The sequence below is a fragment of the Hemitrygon akajei genome, chromosome 3, assembly GCF_048418815.1.
Source record: "Hemitrygon akajei chromosome 3, sHemAka1.3, whole genome shotgun sequence".
NCBI lineage: Eukaryota > Metazoa > Chordata > Chondrichthyes > Myliobatiformes > Dasyatidae > Hemitrygon > Hemitrygon akajei.
Window position 1 is genome coordinate 30,732,277 of NC_133126.1, and position 22,470 is coordinate 30,754,746.

At 43.6% G+C, this 22,470-nt stretch overlaps 1 protein-coding gene across 1 annotated transcript; it reads right to left on the reverse strand.

The window, feature by feature from the left end:
• Nucleotides 1-12,630: 12,630 nt before the first annotated feature.
• Nucleotides 12,631-22,304, reverse strand: glrx5 (glutaredoxin 5 homolog (S. cerevisiae)). Its single transcript, XM_073039466.1, has 2 exons — nt 21,937-22,304; nt 12,631-13,096 (listed from the first exon to the last, which is right to left on the reverse strand). Exons 1-2 carry the CDS (start codon nt 22,229-22,231, stop codon nt 12,921-12,923), a joined length of 471 nt encoding a protein of 156 aa, XP_072895567.1. The 5' UTR covers nt 22,232-22,304; the 3' UTR covers nt 12,631-12,920.
• Nucleotides 22,305-22,470: the final 166 nt, after the last annotated feature.

Sequence of the window (22,470 nt, forward strand, 5' to 3'; positions counted from 1 at the left end):
CGGCTACAAGGGCGTCTCCACCCCACCCAAATATCTCAGCCGCTTTTTTGTTCCTTACGACTGTGTCTGAATTGGAGTGTTCGCCTGGATTTCATCCAGTTCCTTATTTACAAATGAGTGCGGAGCTGGGACGGTGGGATCAGAGAGACAGGCAGGGAAAACCACTCCCCCTCTCACACACGCTGGACACCTCCTCAGGGAACCCCGCTCACACAGGAACTGGCAGGCAAGGAGAAATGTACAGCACCCGGAGGATCGGCTGTTTCCCACCTGCGGGGTGTGTGGCGCCGAACGGGACATCGGACGCCCATCCCCGCGGGGGCAGCGCTTGGGAACATCGGGGGAGGTGGTTAGGGATTGAAAGCCGCAGAGCAGTGGGGGACGGGATGGGACCTACGTTTCCCCTCCCCATGCCAGGGTGCTGACCTTCATCGGGGAACCGGTCCCTCCATGCCCCACGGCGCTGTAAACTCGTACCCATCCCCACACGCCTTCTTAATTCTGTCTCGAGTCCCCTTCCTTCCAAAACCTAATGATGGTCACAGCCTGAAACATGAACTGTTTATTCTTCTCTTAAGTGCTGCCCGACCTGCTGAGTTTCTCCAAGATTTTGTGTGCGTAGCCCACAACACGGGAATAGAAAATCATTACACACTTGTTTGGCAAGTTCCTTTTCCCACTGAGTATTACTCTGCTCCAGTTCAATAGCTTCCCCCATTGCACAGACTGTTCGAGCTAATACAGAATCTCTGTCCTTCCTTCGTTTACTGTGGTTGCTAAAGTACATATTTGGAGACCAGCCTTTCAGAGTCATGCATTGGTTTTGCATTGAACCACGTACTTTGCATATTTCCCGCTGCCTGTTTGCAGACTCAGAGGCCAGATACTGGATTATTGACACATGGACACAGAGCCAGAGTTGGATATCAGAGAAACCCGTCCATCCCAACCCTTCTGTGCTAGTCCCGTTTGCCCGCATTTCGCTCATATCCCTTTAAACCTTTCTCTATTCATGTCCCTGTCCAAGTGTATTTTAAAATGTAATTGTACCAGCTTCTACCGCCGGCAGCTCATTCTTTCTACCCACCACCCTCCTCAGGTCCCCTTTCAATCACCCCCTTCTCACCTTAAACATGTGCCCTCTATTCTCTGATTCCACCACTATGAGAAAAAGTCTGTGCACATTTAACCTACCTACGCCCCTCATGATTTTATAGACTTTCTTGTTGCTATCATCAAGGGGGAGGATCCACACACAGCAACATAGGGGCTGTTTCTTCCCCTCCGCCATCAGATTTCTGAATGGTCCATGAACCCAAGAACACTGCTTCATCATTTCTCTATGCACTGTTACAAATTACAATTATTTTATGTTTTGCACTGTTACAAATTACAATTATTTTATGTTTTGCACTGTACTGCTGTCACAAAGCTACAATTTTCATGACTTGGGTCAGTGATGAAAAACCTGATAAATTTGATTCTGAACTCTGCTTTTGTCCTGTGCTCCAGTAGAAAGTAGTCCCAATCTGCTTAAGCTCTCTCTATAACTCAGTCTCCTGAGTCCCATCAACAGCCTTGTAAACACAAGATATTCTGCAGATGATGAAAATCTAGTTCAGCGTACACATGCACACACACACAAACACACACAAACAATGCTGACTTGTTGAGTTGCAGGTCAGGCAGCTTCTACAGAGAGGAACAAACAGTCACTGTTTCAGGCCCAGACCCTTCGTCAGGATCCTCACCGACAAAGAGTCTCGGGCCAAAACATTGACTGCTTATTCCCCTCCGTAGAACACTTTCTTTTGTAAATCTCCTCCGCAGGGATCTGTACTGGGACCCCCGTTCTTTGTGATTTTTACAAATCGCTTGGACAAGGAAGTGGAAGGGCGGGTGAGTAAGCTTGCAGATGACACAGAGGTTGGTGGTGTTGTGGATAGTGTAGAAGGTTGTCATAGCTTGACAGGATGCAGAGCTGTGCTGAGAAGTGGAGTTCAACCCAGAAAAGTATGAAGTGCTTCACTTTGGAAGGTTGCACTTAAAAGCAGAATGCAGAGTTTATCGCAGGATTCTTAGCAGTTTGGAAGAATAGAAGGATCTTGGGTTCCACATCTATAGATCTCGCAAAGTTGCAGCACAAACTAATAGGGTGGTTAAAAAGGGCGTATGGCATTTCCCTGTACCTTGGTTCATTTAACAATAATAAACCACTCCCTCCCTCTCTCCCATTTATTGTGCATTCCCCTGCCGGTGTGCTGGCAAATAGAATTAGAAAGGACAGGGAAAATAATAACAAAGTGTTGCAGTCACAGTAAAAGTGCAGCGTAGGTAGAGAAGGCTCAAAGATTCAAAATGCTCAAAGGCTCATTTATTATCAACATGTATATGGAACACAACTCCGAGATTCATCTTTGCCAGATAGCCACGAAACAGTGAAGTCATTCAAAGAAAAGCATCAACCCCTCCGCACAAAAACCCCTAAATTGAGCCAAACAGCAGCTTGAAAGAACGGCAACGTAATCGTCAACACCCCCATGCGAGAAAAAAAGCACAAAAGTCAACACAAACATCAACCCCCAACCCCCCCACACAAAAAAATCGCGCCAAGCAGCAACAAGAAAGAATGGGTGCAAGGTCACATTGAGGTACATTGAGGTCAGGAGTCCATTTTATCATATTCGAGGGCTATTCAATAGTCTTACAGCAGTGGAATTGAAGTTGTCCTTGAGCCTAGTGGTGTGTGCTTTCAGGCATCTTCTGCCCAAAGGAAAGGGGGAGAAGTGAGAATGACCAGGTGGGTCAGAGTCTTTGATTATGCTGGCTGCTTTACCAAGACTGACATAAAGTATCCATTTAATTTATTTGCCATTTCCTTACCATGGGAACCCATGGCTACAGCATAGAGGAAGGCCAATCAGCCTATCATATCCATGCCAGCCCTCTACCAAAAGGACCAGAGTTCAAACCTCAGGCACTTTTCTGTAGGCTTGCAAATCTTGCTCACCCACTTTTCCATTTTCCTTTGTTTAGTCCCAGTAGAACCTGCCTCCTCCACGTCTGCTGGCAGAGTGGTCTAGATTCCAACCACACACACTGTAAAACAAAAGTCTTTCTGCATCTCACCCTGAATCCTGCCTGATATGTTGAGTATTTTCCGCATGTCCTTTTTTCTGTTTTACATTTCTATCACTTATATTTTCTTTTTATTTTGTTTGCTGTGAATTTTCTATATCAAACATGATTGTACAGAATATTCCCTTATAAAAGCAAGATAATTTTTTTCCCCGTGGAAGTTCACTTTAAGCCAACTTTCCTTTGCCCTAGTGTTAATATAATTTCATACCTTAGGAGTTGCTGTCAAGAATTCAGATATGAATACTGGCCAATCAGGATTTTCCATCAGGAATGATGTGTGGCAAGTAAGTTGAGAAAAAACGTTTGGTTCTCCAGTGTGATAGGGCATATATATCGTCAGATTAGCACTTGGTTTGTGTTGGCATGCTGCCAGGCTAATGTCACCAGCTCTGAGTATTTGAGTTTTGTGTAGACAGTAGCAAATTCAGAGTAAATTAAATGGATGTACTGGTGTTGGAAGGCAAGGAAATCAGTGAAGTGAAAATGACTTCCAAACCATCTGCTCAGCAAACGCAGTAACATTACCGTCAGGGTTCTTTCTGCCTTCGGTGTTAGAGCCACTGATTGGGAATCAGCATTCTAATCAAGGCCTGAACAGATTAGATATGGCTAAGTTATTTCCCATGGTAGGGCATTCGAGGACAAGAGGGCACAACTTCAGGATTGAAGGACGTCCTTTTAGAACTGAGATGTGGAAAAATTACTTTAGTCAGAAGGTGGTAATTTCTGTGGAGTTTGTTGCCAAGAGCGGCTGTGGAGGTCAAGCCATTGAGTGCATTTAAGGCAGAGATAGATAGGTTCTGATTAGCCAGGGCATCATAGGGTATGGGGTGAAAGCAGGGGAGTGGGGATGACTGGAAGAATTGGATCAGCCCATGATTGAATGGCAGAGCAGACTCGATAGGCCAAATGACCTACTTCTGCTCCTATATCTTATGATCTTATGAATCCTCTTCCCCTTTTATAACTGTGACCTATACATCTTTCCCCTCCACTAAAGGGAACAACCCCCTATCATTTTACACTCCTATAACACATCTCCCCTCAGTCTGCTGGAAAGAAACCAGATACCCTTCTCAGGTATCCTAAATTAAAGTCCTCCATCCCAGGGACCATTCTCATAAACTTCCTCTAGACCCCATCTAACATCCTTGCATCTTTCCCATAATGAGGCAACCAGAACTGCATATCATACTTAGGGATCAACTTTATTTGCTATATGTATTTAGGGATTTGCTGTGGTGTGTTGGCGTGACATGCAACAAAAATGAACCACATTCAGTGTTATGTAAAAGCTCAGAGAGGTGTAGGTTCAGTCAGCTCTATCACGGGCACAAACCTGCCCACCGCTGAGGACATCTTCAAAGTGTAGTTCCTCAATAATTGATACAATTGGGTTTCTATATTATATTGATTGCCCTGTTGTACATACTATTAAATGCAAATTACTATAAATTGCACATTTAGACAGAGACATAGCATAAAGATTTTTATCCATGTATGTGAAGGATGCAAGTAATAAAGTCCATTCAATCCAGCAACCATCACTAAAGACATTCACTATCCAGCATTCCTCTAATTACCACCATCAATGAGGAGGTACCAAAACCTGAAGATGCACACCCAATGTTTTAGGAATAGTTTCTTTCCCCTCCGCCATTAGATTTCTGAATGATCACGAACCCACGAGCACTACTTCACTTCAGTATTCCTCTTTCGAAAGAAAAAAGATTAACTTCATTTGCCACGTCTACAATAAAACATAAAGTGAAATGCATCACTTGCATCAGGGATGTGCTGGGGCAGACTGCAAGTGTCACTTCTGGGGCTGATATATAAACTCCCTTGGAAATTTTCATGTTTTATTGTTTTACAACATTGAATAACAGATTTAATTTGGCTTTCCTGACACTGATCAACGGAAAAGACTCTTTCATGTCAGAGTGAAAACAGATTTCGACAAAGTAGTCAAACATAATTGATTCCATTATTACTCACCCCCTTCAAGTCAATGTTTAGTAGATGCACCTTTGGCAGCAATTACAGCCTCAAGTCTGTGTGGAAAGGTCTCTATCATCTTTGTGCATCTGGATACTGCAATTTTTCACCATTCTTCTTTATAAAACTGCTCAAACTCTGTCAGATTGCATGGGGATCATAATGGAACAACCCTTTTCATCCAGCCACAAATCTGCAATTTGATTGAGATTTAGACTCTGACATTACCTCTGTTAAGTTATTCCTGTTTAGCTTTGGCTTTATGCATGTGGTCATTGTCTTGCTGGAAAACAAATCTTCTATTGAGTCACAGTTCTTTTGCAGACTGCATCCCGTTTCCACCCCCTCCCCCCCAGGAGTTCCTTGTACTTTGCTGCATTTATTTTACCCTCTACCTTCACAAGCCTTCCAGGGCCTGCTGCAGTGAAACATTCCCACAGCATGATGCAGTCACCGCCATGCTTCATGGTAGGGATGGTGTGTGTTTTTGATGTTGTGTAGTGTTTGGCTTATGCCAAACATAGCATTTAGTCTGATGGCCAAAAAGCTCCATCAGACCATAGAAGCTTCTTCCAACTGACTTCAGAGTCTCCCACATGCCTTCTAGTTGACTCTAGTCCAGATTTCAATGGAATTTTTTTCCAACAATAGCTTTCTCTTTGCCATTAAACTGCAACTAGTGAAGCACCTGGGCAACAGTTGCTGTATTCACAGTCTCTCCCATCTCAGTGATTGAAGATTGTAAACTCTCCAGAGTTGTCATAGGTCTCTTGGTGGACTCCTTCACTAGTCCCCTCTGGTACATTAACTCAGTTTTTTTGAGGATGGCCTGCTCTAGGCAGATTTACAGCTGTGACATGTTCTTTCCATTTCTTGATGATTGACTTAGCTGTACTCCAAGGGATATTCAGTGACTTGGAAATTTTCTTGTATCCATCTCCTGGCTAGTCCTTTTCAATAATCTTTTCACAGAGTTGTTTGGAGTGTTCTGTTGTCTTCATGGTGTGGTTTTTCGCCAGGATACTGACTCACAGCAGTTGGACCTTCCAGACACAGGTGTATTTTTACTACAATCAATTGAAACACCTTGACTGCACACAGGTGATCTCCATTTAACTAATTATGTCACTTCTAACACCAATTGGCTGCACCAGTGACAGTTTGGTTATATTAAAGGGGGTGAAAACTTATGAAATCAATTACTTTGTGTTTTATATTTATAACTAATTGAGATGCTTTGTAGAGATCTGTTTTCACTTTAACACGAAAAAATCATTTTCTGTTGATCAGTGTATTAAAAAAGCCAAATTAAATCCACTGTGATTTAATGTTCTAAAACAATAAAACATGAAAATTTCCAAGGGGAGTGATTACTTAATAAAAACAGGCACTGTATATATTTGTAATTTGTAGCAATTTTTATAGAATTTTTTTTCACCCATTTGTGCTTCATCACCAGAGACTTTGGAGGTTGACCAGTTTAGCTCTGCATGGATTCTTGACTCTCACCAACAATGTGTTCCCAAAATCAGAGTCCCATGGACTCGCAGAGAATGCCCTATTGCCAGGTACATTCTGCCGGATACTCTGCAGGGATCTACTGGGAGCAATGTCAAAGTCTCAGGTCATTCAGTAACAAGTAACTACCTGCTGGAGGAGGTGAGGGAAAACAGGGCACTGAGGAGTGTGATAGAACAGAGGGATCTGGGAATACAGATCCATAATTTCTTGCAAGTGGCTTCACAAGTAGACAGAGAGTTTTTGGTACATTGTCCTCCTTAAATCAGAGTATTGATGTTACGTTAAAGTAGGCGAGCCCTAATAAACCAGGAGTTCACGCATGGTTACTTTATTCTCTGGAAGCATAAAGGAGATTTGACAGCAGTATACAAAATTATGAGGGGTATTGATAGGGTAGATACAAGCAGACTCTCTCCACTGAGATTTGGTGAGACCAGAACTAGAGGTCATAGGTTAAGGGTGAACTTCTTTCTGCAGAGGCTGGTGTGAGTGTGGAATGAGCTGCCAGCAAAATGTGGATGTGGATTTGATTGCAACATTTGAGAGAAACTTGGATAAATTCATGGAATGGAAGGGCAAGAAAGGCCATGGACAAGGTGGGTCCAGGCAGTACAACTGGCCAGGTAGCCTATCTACAGCCCCTAGATAGACTGAAGAGCATGTTTCTGTGCTGTATGATTCACTCTGGGCCTCAAAGGAAGAAGTGGAATTTAACTGGGCTAAGAGCAATGTGTTATGTTTTGGGAAGTTAAACCAACTACAGCAGGACATGCCTAGTGAATGACAGTACAATGGGAAGTACTGTAGAACGGATAAATCTAGAGATACAAGTAGAGTTCTCTGAAGGTGGCAACAGGGGTAGACATAGTGAAAAAGACAGTTCATGGCATGCTCATCTTCATCAGTAGTGACACTGAGAAAGAGTTGGGACTTCCTAAGACAAAGAAGCAGAATTAGGCCATTAGGCCCATCAAGTCTACTCCTCCATTCAATCATGGCTGATTTATTTTCCCCTCTCAACCCCATTCTTCTGCCTTCTCCCCATAACCTTTGACACCCTTACTGAGAAGTTGAGACCCAATGTTCAAAGTCCTGGGGTCAATGCAAGGGGTTGAAGATCGAAGTCAGGAAGTCCAGAGCTTGAGGCCCAGAGGTCGAAGCCCCGAGGTCAGCATTTCTTGAAGTCAGAGGCCCACTGTCTGCAAGCCTGTGGCCGAGGACTGGAGGTTGAAGGTGGCCTGTCCTGAGGTTGAGGCCTGTCTGTCTCTGTGGGTGAGAACGAGGTTCATTTTGCTGTTATTGCTTATGTTACTCTGATGAATATTTTGGGTCAGCTCCAGAATGCGTGGTGACTTTTGCAGGCTGCCCCAGCACATCCTCGGGATGTATTGGCTGTTAATGCAAATGATGCATTTCACTGTATGTTTCGTTATACGTGTGATGAATAAATATGAATCTGTTGAACAGCAGCATTGCGCACAGTTCTGATAGTAAAGAAAGAATTAGAGTAGAATTTGATTAGGAGTAGAATTAGGCTATTTGGCCCATTGAGTCTTCTCCACCATTCAATTTTGGTTGATCCTTCTTTTTGCCTCCTTAGCCCCACTCCTCAGCCCTCTCCCCACAACCTTTGATGCTGTGTTTAATCAAGAACCTATCAAGCTCTGCCTTAAATATACCCTACGACCTAGCCTCAACAGCTGCCTGTGGTAATAAATTCCATAAATTCACTATCCTTTGGCTGAAGAAATTTTTCATCTTGCTTTTAAATGGGCACAGCCTCAGGATAGAGGGGCATCCTCTTGTCCTAGACTCCCCCACCGTGGGAAACATCCTTTCCACATCTGCTGAGTAGGCCTTTCAAGATATGAAAAGTTTCAATGAGATCCTCCCCCATCCTTCCAAATACCAATGAGTATAGACCCAGAGCTATCAAACATTCCTCGTATGATAACCCTTTCATTCCAGAATCATCCTAGTGAACCTCCTCTGAACCCTTTCCACAGCACATCTTTTCTTAGATGAGGAGCCCAAAACTGTTCACAATACTCAAGGTGAAGCCTCACCAGTGTCTTATAAGGCCTCAGCATCACATCCCTGCTCTTGTAGACCTCCTGAAATGAATGCTAACATTGCATTTGCCATCCTCACCACCAACTCTACCCGCAAGTTAACCTTTAGGGTGTTCTGCACAAGGACTCCCAAGTCCCTTTACATCTCAGATTTTTGGATTTTCTCCCCATTTAGAAAATAGTCTGCACATTTATTCCTTCTACCAAAGTGCATGACCAGGCATTTTCCAACATTGTATTTCATTTGCCACTTTCTTGCCCATTCTACTAATCTGTCCAAGTGCTTCTGCAGCCTACCCGTTTCCTCAATACTACCTGCCCCTCCACCCATCTTCGTATCATCTCCAAACTTGGCAACAAAGCCATCTATTCCATCATCTAAATCATCAATATTCAGCATAAAAAGTGGTCCCAACACCGACCCCTGCAGAAAAACACCAGTAATGGGCTGCCAACCAGAAAATGATCCTTTTATTCCCACTCGCTGCCTCCTACCAGTCATCCAATCCTCAAGTTAGTTTCCTGTAATACTTAGCAAGTAGTCTCATGTGTGGCACCTTGTCAAAGGTCTTCTGAAAGTCCAAATATACAACATCCACTGCATCCCCTTTACCTCTCCTACTTGTAATCTCCTCCAAGAATTCCAACAGGTTCACCAGGTCTGAATTTCCCTTAAGGAAACCAAACTGACTTTGTCCCATCTGGTCCTGTATCACCAAGTACTCCATAACCACATCCTTCACAACTGACTCCAACATCTTCTCAACCACTGAGGTCAGGCTAACTTGTCTACAATTTCCTTTCTGCTGCCTTCCTCCTTTCTTAAAGGGTGGAATGACATCTGCAATTTTCCAGTCTGCTGGCACCATGCCAGAGTCCAACGATTTTTGAAAGATCATTCTAATGCTTTCACAATTTCTACCACTACCCCTTTCAGAACCCTAGGGTGCAGTTCATCTGGTCCAGGTGACTTGTGTACCTTTAGGCCTTTCAGCTTTTTGAGCACTTTCTCCCTTGTAAAAGTAACTGCACTCACTTCTCTTCGCTTGCACCCTTCAATATCTGGCACACTGTTAGTCTTCCATATTGAAGACTGATGCAAAATACTCATTTTGTTCATCTACCATCTCCTTGGCCCCCAATATTATTTCTCTGACCTCATTTTCTAGAGGTCCTATATACACTCTCATCCCTCGTTTATTTATTTACTTACTTACTCACTCAAGAAAGCCTTCACTATCCACTTTGATATTAGTTGATAGCTTGCTCTCATATTTCATCTTTTCCCTCCTAATGATTCTTTTAGTTGCTCTCAGTAGGTTTTTAAAAGCTTCCCAATCCTCTGTCTTACCATTAATTTTTGCATTGTTGTATGCCCACTCTTTCGCTTTTACATCAGCTTTGACTTCCCTTGTCAGCCATGGTTGTACTATTTTTCCCCCATCAGATTTTAAGTTGAATTCAATTATACTGTGATCACTACCTCCTCCGGGTTCTTTTACCTTAAGTTCTCGAATCATCTCTGATTCATTATATAACATCCAGTCTAGTATAACTGATCCTCTAGTAGGCTCAATGAAAAAACTGCTCTAAAAAGCCATCTTGTAGGTATTCAACAAACTCACTCGCTTGAGGTCCATCACCAACCTGATTTTCCCAATTGACCTGTATGTTGAAATCTCCCACGACTATCATAACATTGCCCTTTTGACATGCCTTTTCTATTTCCCGTTGTAATGTATGGTGCTCATCCCAGCTACAGTTGGGAGGCCTGTGTATAACTGCCATCAGGGTCCTTTTACCCTTGCAGTTTCTTAATTCAACCTACAAGATTTCAACATCCTCCAATCCTGTGTCACATTTTTCTACTGATTTGACGCCATTCTTTACCAGCAGAGCCAAACCACCCCCTCTGCCTACCTTCCCATCCCAACAGTACAACTAACCTTAGACACTCAGCTTGCAACTACAACCATCCTTCAGTGATGGCCACAACATCATACCTGACAACCTGTAACAGTGCAACAAGATTATCCACCTTATTTCTTAATACTCTGAGTATTGAGATAAAACACAGAGTATTGTATTTGCTACCCTTTTTGATTCTGAATCCCTAATGCACTGATATTCAGCCTGGTGGCTGAAATTTTGTCATTATCATCTCCTTGCCCTTCCCATCAGTTTGACTGCACGCTATCTTTGCTTTTTAACTATTCTTCCTACCTCCTGCCAAATTAGTTGAAACTCTTCCTAACAGCTCTAACAAACCTACCCGCAAGAATATTGGTCCCCCCTCAGGTTCAGGTGCAACCAGTCACTTTTGAACAGATCATACCTCCCCCAGAAGAGATCCCAATGATCCAAGAATCTGAAGCCCTGCCCCCTGCACCAGCTTCTCAGCCACGCATTAGTAATCAAATCATCCTGTTTCTATACTCACTGGTGTGTGGCATAGGCAGCAATCCAGAAATTAATACTTTAGAGCTCCTGCTTCTCAGCTTTCTACCTCAGTCTTTAAATTCTCTTTTCAGGATCTCTTTGCTTTTCCTTCCCATGTCATTGGTACCAATACATACCAGGACATCTGGCTGCTGTCCCTCCCTCTCCAAAATGCTGTGGATACGATCTGAGACACCCCTGGCAACAGGGAGGCAACGTACCATTAAGGTATCCTGTTCCCCTATTGAGTCGCCTATCACTACTGCTTCTTTCTTCTCCCCCTTTCCCTTCTGCACCATGGACTCATGCTCAGTGCCAGTAACCCGGTCTCCGTGGCATTCCTCTGGAAGGTCATCCCCACAGCAGTATTCAAAGTGATATACTTATTATTGAGAGGAATGCCCACAGGGGTACTCTGCACTAACTGCCTGTTGACATTTCCAATTCTCTCGACAGCCAACCAGCCACTCACCTCCTGGAACTTAGGGACGACTACTTCCCTTCAACTCTGATCAATTACCTTCTCACTCTCCCGTACAAGCTGAAGGTCATCCAGCTGCTGCTCCAGTTCCCAACACAGTCTTCAAGGAGCTGCAGCCCGATGCACTTCACACAGATTTATTTCCCTGGGAGACTGTCTCCCAGGACTCTAACATCCAGCAAGAAGAACACACAACAGTCACTTACTACACTAGGTACAGTAAGAGAGGAAAAAAGGGAATCTTAACAGCTTAGCAGAGCCAAAGCCTCTTTCGAGCCGAAGCCTCCTTTGAGCCAAAGCCTGACAGTCCTACTCTCACCACTGGCCTACTCCCGACAATGACTGCCCCGTTTGTCCATTCTGTCCTTTAAACATACGTCGCCGACCTACGAGAAACCTTGTCACTGTCACCTGCTCTTGCTGCTGATTGGGCTGCTGGAATTAAGCAAGAGAGGGTGCAAAAAGTATGTGATGTCATCAGGAAAGTCACAGATATATAGGAGGGATGTTACTGAACTGAAGCAGAAGAGATTCAAGGATATTACCTCGACTGGAGGGCTTGAGTTACAAGGAGAGGCTGGGGATGACTTTAGAGGTTCATAAATCATAAGGGGCATAGACAAAGTGAACGCTTACCATTTATTCCATCTAGGTAAGGGATTCTAAAAAAATAGAAGGCAGAGGTTACAAGCGAGAGGGCAAAGATGTAAAGGGATTCTAAGGGGCAAGTTTTTCCACACAGCGGGTGGTGGGTACATACTACAAGAGGAAGTGGTAGAGCTGGGTACGGTCACATTTAAGACATTTGGACATGAAAATGGATAGGAAAGGTTTAGAGGGACATGGGTCAAACACAGGCTAACAGGACCAACATGGTTAGCACGTACAAGTTGGGCTAAAGAGCCTGTTTCCTTTGAATCTCTGACAAGCCCTTGAATGATCACACTATCTGCTGACTTTAAATACCCACAAAATCAATTTTTAAAAGCAAAAGAACATAACATTTTATTGATTCCTTAAAAAAGAGAGCAACTAAAAACCACAATTATGCTTCTGTTAGGTATCCTTTTCCGTTGTTTAACACGGTCCGACACGTTGAACTCTCCTATGCCATCAGTATATCACCATGAGGCTCTCCGTGGTGTTCTTACAACACTCCACCCCTGCCAAGGTCCAATGACACAGTAATAACTAAATTAATACCAACACACCACCAACCACATGACAAGAGCAAGTCAGGGGCCAGTTGACAATGGAGGGTGGCTGCTCTATTTTGCGTCCTCTTTCTCCGTGTCTAACAGCGCAGAGCGAATGCCAAGTTTCTTTAGTTCCTCAACGAGATCTCCATTCTGATGCATCTGTAGCAAAATGTCGCATCCGCCCACAAACTCGCCGTCAAAGTAGATCTGCGGGATGGTTGGCCAATTGGAATAGTTTTTAATACCTGTTTCAAAAGGACAAATGCCAGAGTGAGCAAGGGTCACAGAACAACTATTAAAATCAAAGTTGAGTTTACCGTCTCATGCACAACTACAGTGGCATGCAAAAGTTTGGGCACCCCTGGTCAAAATTTCTCTTACTGTGAATAGTTAAGTGAGTAGAAGATGAACTGATCTCCAAAAGTCATAAAGTTAAAGATGAAACATTCCTTTCAAGATTTTAAACAAGATTAGTATATTATTTTTGTTTTCTACAATTTTAGAGTGGAAAAAAAGGTAAGGAGCACCATGCAAAAGTTTGGGCACCCCTAGAGATTTGAGCTCTCAGATAACTTTTACCAAGGTCTCAGACCCTAATTAGCTTGTCAGGGCTATGGCTTGTTCATAGTCATTGTTAGGAAAGGCCAGGTGATGCAAATTTCAAAGCTTTATAAATACCCTGACTCCGCAAACCTTGTCCCAACAATCAGCAGCCATGGGCTCCTCTAAGCAGCTGCCTAGCACTCTGAAAATTAAAATAAATGATGCCCACAAAGCAGGAGAAGGCTATAAGAAGATAGCAAAGTGTTTTCAGGTAGCCGTTCCCTCAGTTCGTAATGTAATTAAGAAATGGCAGTTAACAGGAACAATGGAGGTCAAGTTGAGGTCTGGAAGACCAAGAAAACTTTCCGAGAGAACTGCTCGTAGGATTACTAGAAAGGCAAATCAAAACCCCCATTTGACTACAAAAGACCTTCAGGAAGATTTAGCAGACTCTGGAGTAGTGGTGCACTGTTCTACTGTGCAGTGACACCTGCACAACTATGACCTTTGTGGAAGAGTCATCAGAAGAAAACCTTTCCTGCATCCTCACCACATTCAGCGTCAGAAGTTTGCAAAGGAACATCTAAACAAGCTTGATGCATTTTGGAAACACATCATGTGGACTGATGAAGTTAAAATAGAACTTTTTAGCCGCAATGAGCAAAGGTATGTTTGGAGAAAAAAGGGTGCAGAGTTTCATGAAAAGAACACCTCTCCAACTGTTAATCATGGGGGTGGATCGATCATGCTTTGGGCTTGTGTTGCAGCCAGTGGCACGGGGAACATTTCACTGGTAGAGGGAAGAATGAATTCAATTAAATACCAGCAAATTCTGGAAGCAAACATCACACCGTCTGTTAAAAAGCTGAAGATGAAAAGAGGATGGCTTCTACAACAGGATCACAATCCTAAACACATCTCAAAATCCACAATGGACTACCTCATGAGGCACAAGCTGAAGGTTTTGCCATGGCCCTCACAGTCCCCCGACCTAAGCATCATCGAAAATCTGTGGATAGACCTCAAAAGAGCAGTGCATGCAAGACAGCCCAAGAATCCCACAGAACTAGAAGCCTTTTGCAAGGAAGAATGGGCAAAAATCCCCCAAACAACAATGGAAAGACCCTTAGCTGGCTACAGAAGGCATTTACAATCTGTGATACTTGCCAAAGGGGGTGTTACTAAGTACTGACCATGCAGGGTGCCCAAACTTTTGCTTTGGGCCCTTTTCCTTTTTCGTTATTTTGAAACTGTAAAAGATGGAAATAAAAAAGTAATCTTGCTTAAAATATTAAATAATGTGTCATTTTTAACTTCATGCCTTTTGGAAATCAGGTCATCTTTTACTCACTTAGCTATTCACAGTAACAGAAATTTTGACCAGGGGTGCCCAAACTTCTGCATGCCACTGTATATGCGTACTCAGGTGTAAAGACAAACATACTGCAGCAGCATCACAGGCACAGAGCATGAGACAAGCAGAATTCACAAGAAAGACAAATTATACAAGTTTTAAGAAAACAATTAAAACAACACACATAAAATGTTGGAGGAACTCAGCAGCCCAGAGAGCATCTATGGAGTTGACATTTCAGGCTGAAACACTATATCCAGAGATACCGGCCACGTGACAGATGCACTGCCACCTGGCTGGTCGGAGGACACACCACATGCCAATCAACATTTGGTCCCGCCCAACTAATCAATGCACACCTAAATTATTGGTCACCTTAATTGGATTATCGTGCCCAGCCCCATGCTATAAAAGGTGAGACTTGTGCCTGGCTTGGTCTCTCTTACAGACCACCACATTGAAGGTAAGTGCATTGATTTATGTTTGGGAAGGTCTATCATTTGTCCTGGTAAGGGAGCCACAGCTATCCAAGGTCAAGGGGGAAGCTGTCATAGTGCTTTTCCCTTGTTCTTTGTATGTGTAACCGTACCCTGTCCCCACACTGCTTCCTGTGTATTGTAGTTGCTTGTGTTGACCCGACTTCCCCTTTAATAATAAATTCCTTATTATTAAAACTGTGTGTGTCCAGGCCTCTACTGTTGAGACTCAAAGAACCAGTTATTTCCATCACAACAAACACTTCCTCAGGATTGGAAATAAGACTCCAACCTGATGGCATGAATACCAATTTTTCAAACTTCTTATAATTTCTCTGCTAACCCCTTTATCTTGCTTTCCATTTCCCATTCTGGTTCCTCTGTCACCCTTTTTCTTTTCCTCATCTGCCATCACCTCTCTCTGGCTCCCCTCCTTCTTCCCTTTCTCCATAGTCCACTGTCCTCTCCTATCAGATTCCTTCTTCAGCTCTTTTACCTATCCCCTCTCAGCTTCTTACCTCATTCCCCCCCCCACCCCCACCCACCTTACTCCTGACCTGGTCTCACCTGTCACCTACCAGTCTGTACTCCTTCCCCTAACCCCACCTTATTATTCTGGTTTCTTCCCCTTTCCTTTCCAATTCTTATGAAGGGCCTTGGTTCAAAGTGTCAACTGTTTATTCCTCTGTATAGATGCTGCCTGATTTGCTAAGTTTTTCAAGTGTTTTGTGCCTGTTGCTCCAGAATTCCAGCATATTTAGAATCTCACGTTCACAATTAGAACAAAATAAGTCCATTTTAATGCTAAACTGCAGCGTTTCGGGTGGTGGGCATCGAGATCCCTCCTTATTGGTGCTGATACTTTCTTTACTTCATTTTACCCTATCCCAAACTCCAGTTATTCACACCTTCCCTAGGAATTATTTTTAGATGCATTGCCATTAATCCTATTACCGTATCCATCCCACAAAACGTGTTCAGCCAACAGTATTGTGGTTTTAAAAAATGACGTAGAGGCTCATATCAGACTGAATCAAGCAGATAGTCAAAGCTTCAAGTCAATGACCAGTCAATAGGACAGACTGATACAGGTACTGAGGATGAGAGTTACAGGGGAAGTGCCGGGTGCCGGGATGGAGGGAGCAGAACTACCCTTTTAATATCAATCTTATTGATTGGAAGGGGACACTAGCAGGGATGACAGTAGAGTTTCTGGGAGCAATTCAAAAGATGCAGGATAGATAGATCAAAAGAAGATGATACTTTTTAAAGGGAGGATTAGCCAACTGTGGATGACAAAGGAGGTCAAAGACAGCATAAAAGCAAAATAGAGGACATATAATGAAGCAAAAATTAGCAGAAAGCCGGGATTAGGAACCTTTAAGGACCAACAGAAGACAAGTGGGAAAAAAAACCAATAAGTTGAGAATAAAAATGAAGAGAAGATGAGCTTTATTTGTCACATGTACATTGAAACATACAGTAAAATCAGTGAGGATTGTGCTGGCAGCAGCCCACAATTGTCACCATGCTTCGAGAACCAACATAGCATGCCCACAACTTACTAACACCAACTGTATGCCAAAGAGAGGGTATATAATAAAGCAAAAAAAATAGTGGTAAGTTAGAGGATAGGGAAACTTTCAAAAGGCAACTAAAGTCGTCATTAAGAAAGTAAAGATGGAATAGGAAAGTACCGGTAAGCTAGCCAATAATATTAAAGAAGATACCAAAAGTTTCTTTTGACACAGTATAAAAGAGAGGAGAGGGTGGATATTGGACCACTGGAAAACGACGTTGGAGCGGTAGTAATGGGAGACAACGAAATGGCAGATGAACTGAATAAGTACTTTGCATCAGTCTTCACTGTGGAAGACACTAGCAGTGTGGTGGGAGTTCCAGGTGTCAGGGGGCATGAGTGTGTGAAGGTACCATAACTAGAGAGAAGGCTCTTGGGAAACTGAAAAGTCTGAAGGTAGATAAGTCACCTGGACCAAATGATGTACACTCCAGGGTTCTGAAGGAAGGGGCTGAAGAGATCGTGGAGGAATTAGTAATTATCTTTTAAAAATCAGTAGATTCTGGAATGGTTCCGGAAGACTGGAAAATTGCAAATGTTCACTCCACTCTTCAAAAAGGGACAGAGGTAGAAGAAAGGAAATTATAGGCAAGTTAATATGACCTCAGTGGTGGGAATTGTTAAGGATTTGGTTTCAGGTACTTGGAGGCACATGACAAAATAGGCTGTAGCCAGAATGGTTTCCTTAAAGGAAAATCTGTTGGAATTCTTTCAGAAATAACAAGCAGGATAGACAAATGAGAATCAGTTGATGTATACTGGATTTTCAGAAGGCCTTTGACAAGGTACCACACGAGGCTGCTATAAGCCTATGGTATTAAAGGGAAGCTTCTAGCATGGATAAAGCAGTGGCTGATTGGCAAGAGGGAAAGAGTGGGAATGAAGGGAGCTTTTTCTGGTTGGCTCCCGGTGACTACTGGTATTCCACAGGGATCTGTGTTGCGACCAATTCTTTTTATGTCATATGTTACTGATGGCTTTGTTGCAAAGTTTGCAGACAATATGAAGAGGGGTAGAGGAGCAGGTAGTTTTAAGGAAGTAGAGAACCTACAGAAGGACTAACACTGATCAGGAAAGTAGGCAAAGAAATGGCAGATGGAAGGCATATATGTCAAACTCGAGGCCCGCGGTGGAATTATCTTTGGCCTGCGAGATAATATCTAATTACTATTAAAGCTGGCCCCAGTAATCGAAGCGCCTATGGCGTATGATATGGCTAATGTTGAGTTTATTCAGGTACCAGGTTTTCAGGGTTTTTAGTGTTTATTCGGCAGTCTTCTTCATAAGAAACGTAATTTGTAAAGTGAAACACTTTGTAGTTATAGCAGAGACTGAGACACATGAGAGCAGGCTGAAAAAACGGAGGCAACGAAAGCTGCATTCGCACGCGTCCGACTGATCCAGCCCGCATGAAGCTGCACTTTGCTCAATCCGGCCCGTGATCTAAAATGAGTTTGACACCCCTGGAATACAGTGTCAGGAAGTATATGGTCATGCACTTTGATAGTAGCAAAGAAAGGGTTGACCATGTTCTAAATGGAGAGAAAATACAAAAAAATGGGGTGCAAAGGAACTTGGGAGTGCTTGTGTAGGATTCCCTAAAGGTTAATATGCAGGTTGAGTCCGTGGTGAGGAAGGCAAATGCAATGTTAACATTCATTTCAAGAGGTCTAGAATATAAAATGACTGGAATATGAGAGGAGACTAGAGCCCCTGGCAGAAATACATTGCAGTTAAGGGGAGGATGTTCAAACTCCTTAAAGACATTGAACCCAGATTGGTTATCACTGGCTCAGTAAATTGATTGCACTAACCACTATGCTAGGTAAGCCAGCCAATAATATAAGAGAGGATGCTAAAAGTTTTCTCACATACACTGTATAAAAAAGTAAGAGACAAGAGTGGATATCAGACCACAGTAAAATATAAAGTATAAACATAAAATATAAAGTGAAAAAAAGTAGAGCGGTAGGGGCTGGGTGGTGTTTCAAAGAAATGGCAGATGAACTATGTACGTAAGTACTTTGCATCAGTCTTCAGTGTAGAAGTATGCCAGAAATGTGAAGATTTCTGGGAACAGAAGTAAGTGTAGTTGCTATTACTAAGGATGGGGTGCTTGGGAAGCTGAAAGATATTGGACATAGATCAGTTACCTGGACCAGATGGACTACATCCCGGAAGTCTGAAAGAGGTCGCTGAAGAGATTGTGGAGGCATTTGTAATGATCTTTTAAGAATCACTAGATTCTAGAATGGTTCCAGAGGACTGGAAAATTGCAAATGTCACTCCACTCTAAGAAGGGAGGGAGGCAGACAACAGGAAATTTTAGGCTAGCTAGCCAGACTTCAATGATTGGCAAGTTGTTAAGAGTCAAATATTACAGATGAGGTGTTGAGGTACTTGGAGGCACACAACGAGAGGCAGAAATCAGCAGCGATACCTTAAGGAACATCTTGCCTGACAATTCTGTTTGAATTCTTTGAGGAAATGACAGGCAGAGCAGAGTTAGTGGATGTTGTTCACTTGGATTTTCAGAAGGCGTTTGACAAAGTGTCACACATGAGGCTGCTTTACAAGACGAGCCCATGATATTACAGGAAAGATACTAGCCTGGACAGAAGATTGGTTGATCGGCAGGAGGCAAAGGGTGGGAATAAAGGGGGCCTTTTCTGATTGGCTGCCAGTGACTAGTGGTGTTCTGCAGGAGTTGCTATTAGGACCACTTCTTTTCACATTATATCTCAATGATCTGGATGACCAAATCCTTGGCTTTGTGACCAAGTTCGCAGATAATACAAAGATCGGTAGAGGGGCAGGTAGTGTTGAGGAAACAGAGTCTGCAGAAGGATTTAGACTGATTAGGAGATGGCAGATGGAATATAGTGTAGGGAAGTGTATGGTCATGCAATGTGTTAGAAGGAGTAAAGGCTTATTTTATTTTCTAAATGGGGACTGAATTCAGGAGTGAGAGCTGCAAAAGGACTTGGGAGTCCTAGGGCAGGAATTCCTAAAGGTTAATTTGCAGGTAGAATCTGTAGTAAATGTGAGGATCATTTGATGGCTCACTGGAATTTAGAACAATGAGTGGGGATCTCACTGAAACTTATCAAATGTTAAAGGGCCTACTTGGAGTGAACATGGGGAATCAAGGACCAGAAGGCACGGCATCAAAATACAATGACATTACTTCAGAACAAAGAATAGGAAGAACTCTCTAGCCAGAGGGTGGTGAATCTGTGGAATTCATTGCCACAGACAGCTGTGGAGGCCAAGTCATTGGGTGTATTTAAAGTGGAGATTGATAGGTTCTTGATTAGTAAGCTTTCAAAAGTTATGAGGAGGCAAGACAATGAGACTGAGAGGGATTATAAATCAGCCATGATGGAATGGCAGAGCAGACCTAATGGGCTAAATGGTTTAATTCAGCGCCTCCTGTTTTATGCTCAAATGCAATGTTAGCTTTCATTTTGAGAGGACTGTAATATAAAAACAAGAATGTAATGTGGAAGCTTTTCAGGCATTGGCCAGACCACATTTGGAGTATTGTGGTGAGTTTTGGGTCCCTTATTAAGGGAGGACTAGCTTTGGAGAGGGTCCGGGGAGGTTAATGAAAATGATCCCAGGACTGAAAGGGTTAATGTACGAAGAGCATTTGATGGCTCTGGGCCTGTACTCACTGGAGTTTAGAAGAAGGAGGTGGGAGGGGGGCGATCTCACAGAAACTTGGCAATTATATTGAAAGGCATAGATAGAGTGGTTACGGAGAGGTTGTTTCCTATAGGTAGATACCTTATCGATCCCAAAGGAAATTGCAGTGTCACAGTAGCATTGCAATATTAGAAGAGAAGAAAAAATAAAAAATAAGTTACCTCAAACAGTCTAGCAGGCTATAGGTTGACTCATTATAGAGCTCAATGGCCGAGGGTAAGAAAGACCTTACAGAGCACTTTTTGGAGCAGCAGTTATCTTGGTCTATTACTAAAAGTGCTCTTCTGTGCAGCCGAGGTGGCATGCAGAGGGTGGGAAACATTGTCCAGAATTTTCCGTAGGGTCCTTTGTTCTACCACAGCTTCCAGTGTGTCCAGTTTGACTCCCACAACAGCCAATCTTTCTAATTAGTTTTTTGAGCTTGTTGGCATCACCTGTGTTAATGCCCAGCACACCACCACATAGAAGATTGTGCTGGCGACAACAGACTGGTAGAACGTGACGGAGAGTCCTGCACACTCCAAAGGACCTCAGTCTCCTCAGGAGGTAGAGGTGACTCTGGCCCCACTTATATTCGGCCTTTGTGTTGGTGCTCCACTCAAGTTTGTCATCTAGGTGTACCCCCAGGTACTTGTAGGTCCTCACCTATAGTGGGGCACAACTTTAGAATAGGATACCTTTAGAACAGAGATGAGGAGGAATTTCTTTAGCCAGAAGAGGTGGAACTGTGGAATTCATTGCCACAAATGACTGCAGAGGTCAAGTTATTGGGCATACTTAAAGCAGAGGTTGATAGGTTCTTGATTAGTAAGGATGTCAAAGGTTATAGACAGAAGGCAGGAGAATGGAGTTGAAAAGGATGGCTGAGCAGACTCTGCTCCTAATTCTGCTCCTTAAAATGCTTTCCAAATAGTTTTGTAGGTGCAAGTGTGTGTATTCAGACTACGGACTTTAAATCACGGAAAATGAAATTTATTCTACATAATTATATGAAATCACAGCTCCCTGCCAGTCTCTCCTCTCCTGGATCTCACCCCATACCTACACCCCAAATCTCCCCCCCCCCATCAAAAGTCAAAGTAAATTTGACGTATTTTTGTACATGTTGCTACGTGCTGCCTTGAGATTCGTTTCCTTGCCAGTAACGACTACATTAAATTTTACAAAACAAACTATACATAAAAGACTGACGAACAGCCAATGCACAAACCCTTATCCGCCACGCCACCCTCATTCCACTACCTTCAGCCTGACCCTCGCCACGACCCATCCATCACCACTACCTTCCTCTATCTCCATACTCCCCGTCTCTGCCCAACCCAACCGCAACCCCACGATCCCGTCCCCGCAAACCCTCTCCCCTTACTTCCCCCACCCATGCCCCTACCCCGCTACCCATCCCTGCCCCGTTTCCACACCCATCACCTTGCCGAATATCCTGATCCTCCAGCACGTTATAGGCGCCATAGCCTTCGACGCCGTGCATTCTCAGGATCTGCACCACGGCGTTGCTGAAGCCGCACATGGGCTGGGCGGGGGTGCCCTTGATGAAGACCACCACCTTGTCCTTCTTCACCAGGGACTCCAGCCGCCGCCGGAGCGCGCCCTCCGCCTCCGATCCGCCGTCACCCACTCCCCCTTCGCTCAGCCACCGCCTCGGCACCCACGCCGTAGCCCGCCGAACTACCGACCGACAAGCCGCTTGAAGCAGGGAGGACATGTCCAACACTCCGGACCACCAGGCTCGTAGCGCGGCCTGAAGTGCTCACTGGCTGCCGGCCACATGACCCCGCCCCTCCGAGGTTTCTATTGGTGATACTGCAAATCAATCAGAGCTATGTGAAGTTCTATTGCACGATCCTTCCATCTGTCAACTTTAACTTGGGTCATTCGCAAAGTCCAAATCTCGTCCTCTACGGGTGACCTTAACCTTAAACCGGAGCTTAAAAAAATCACTAT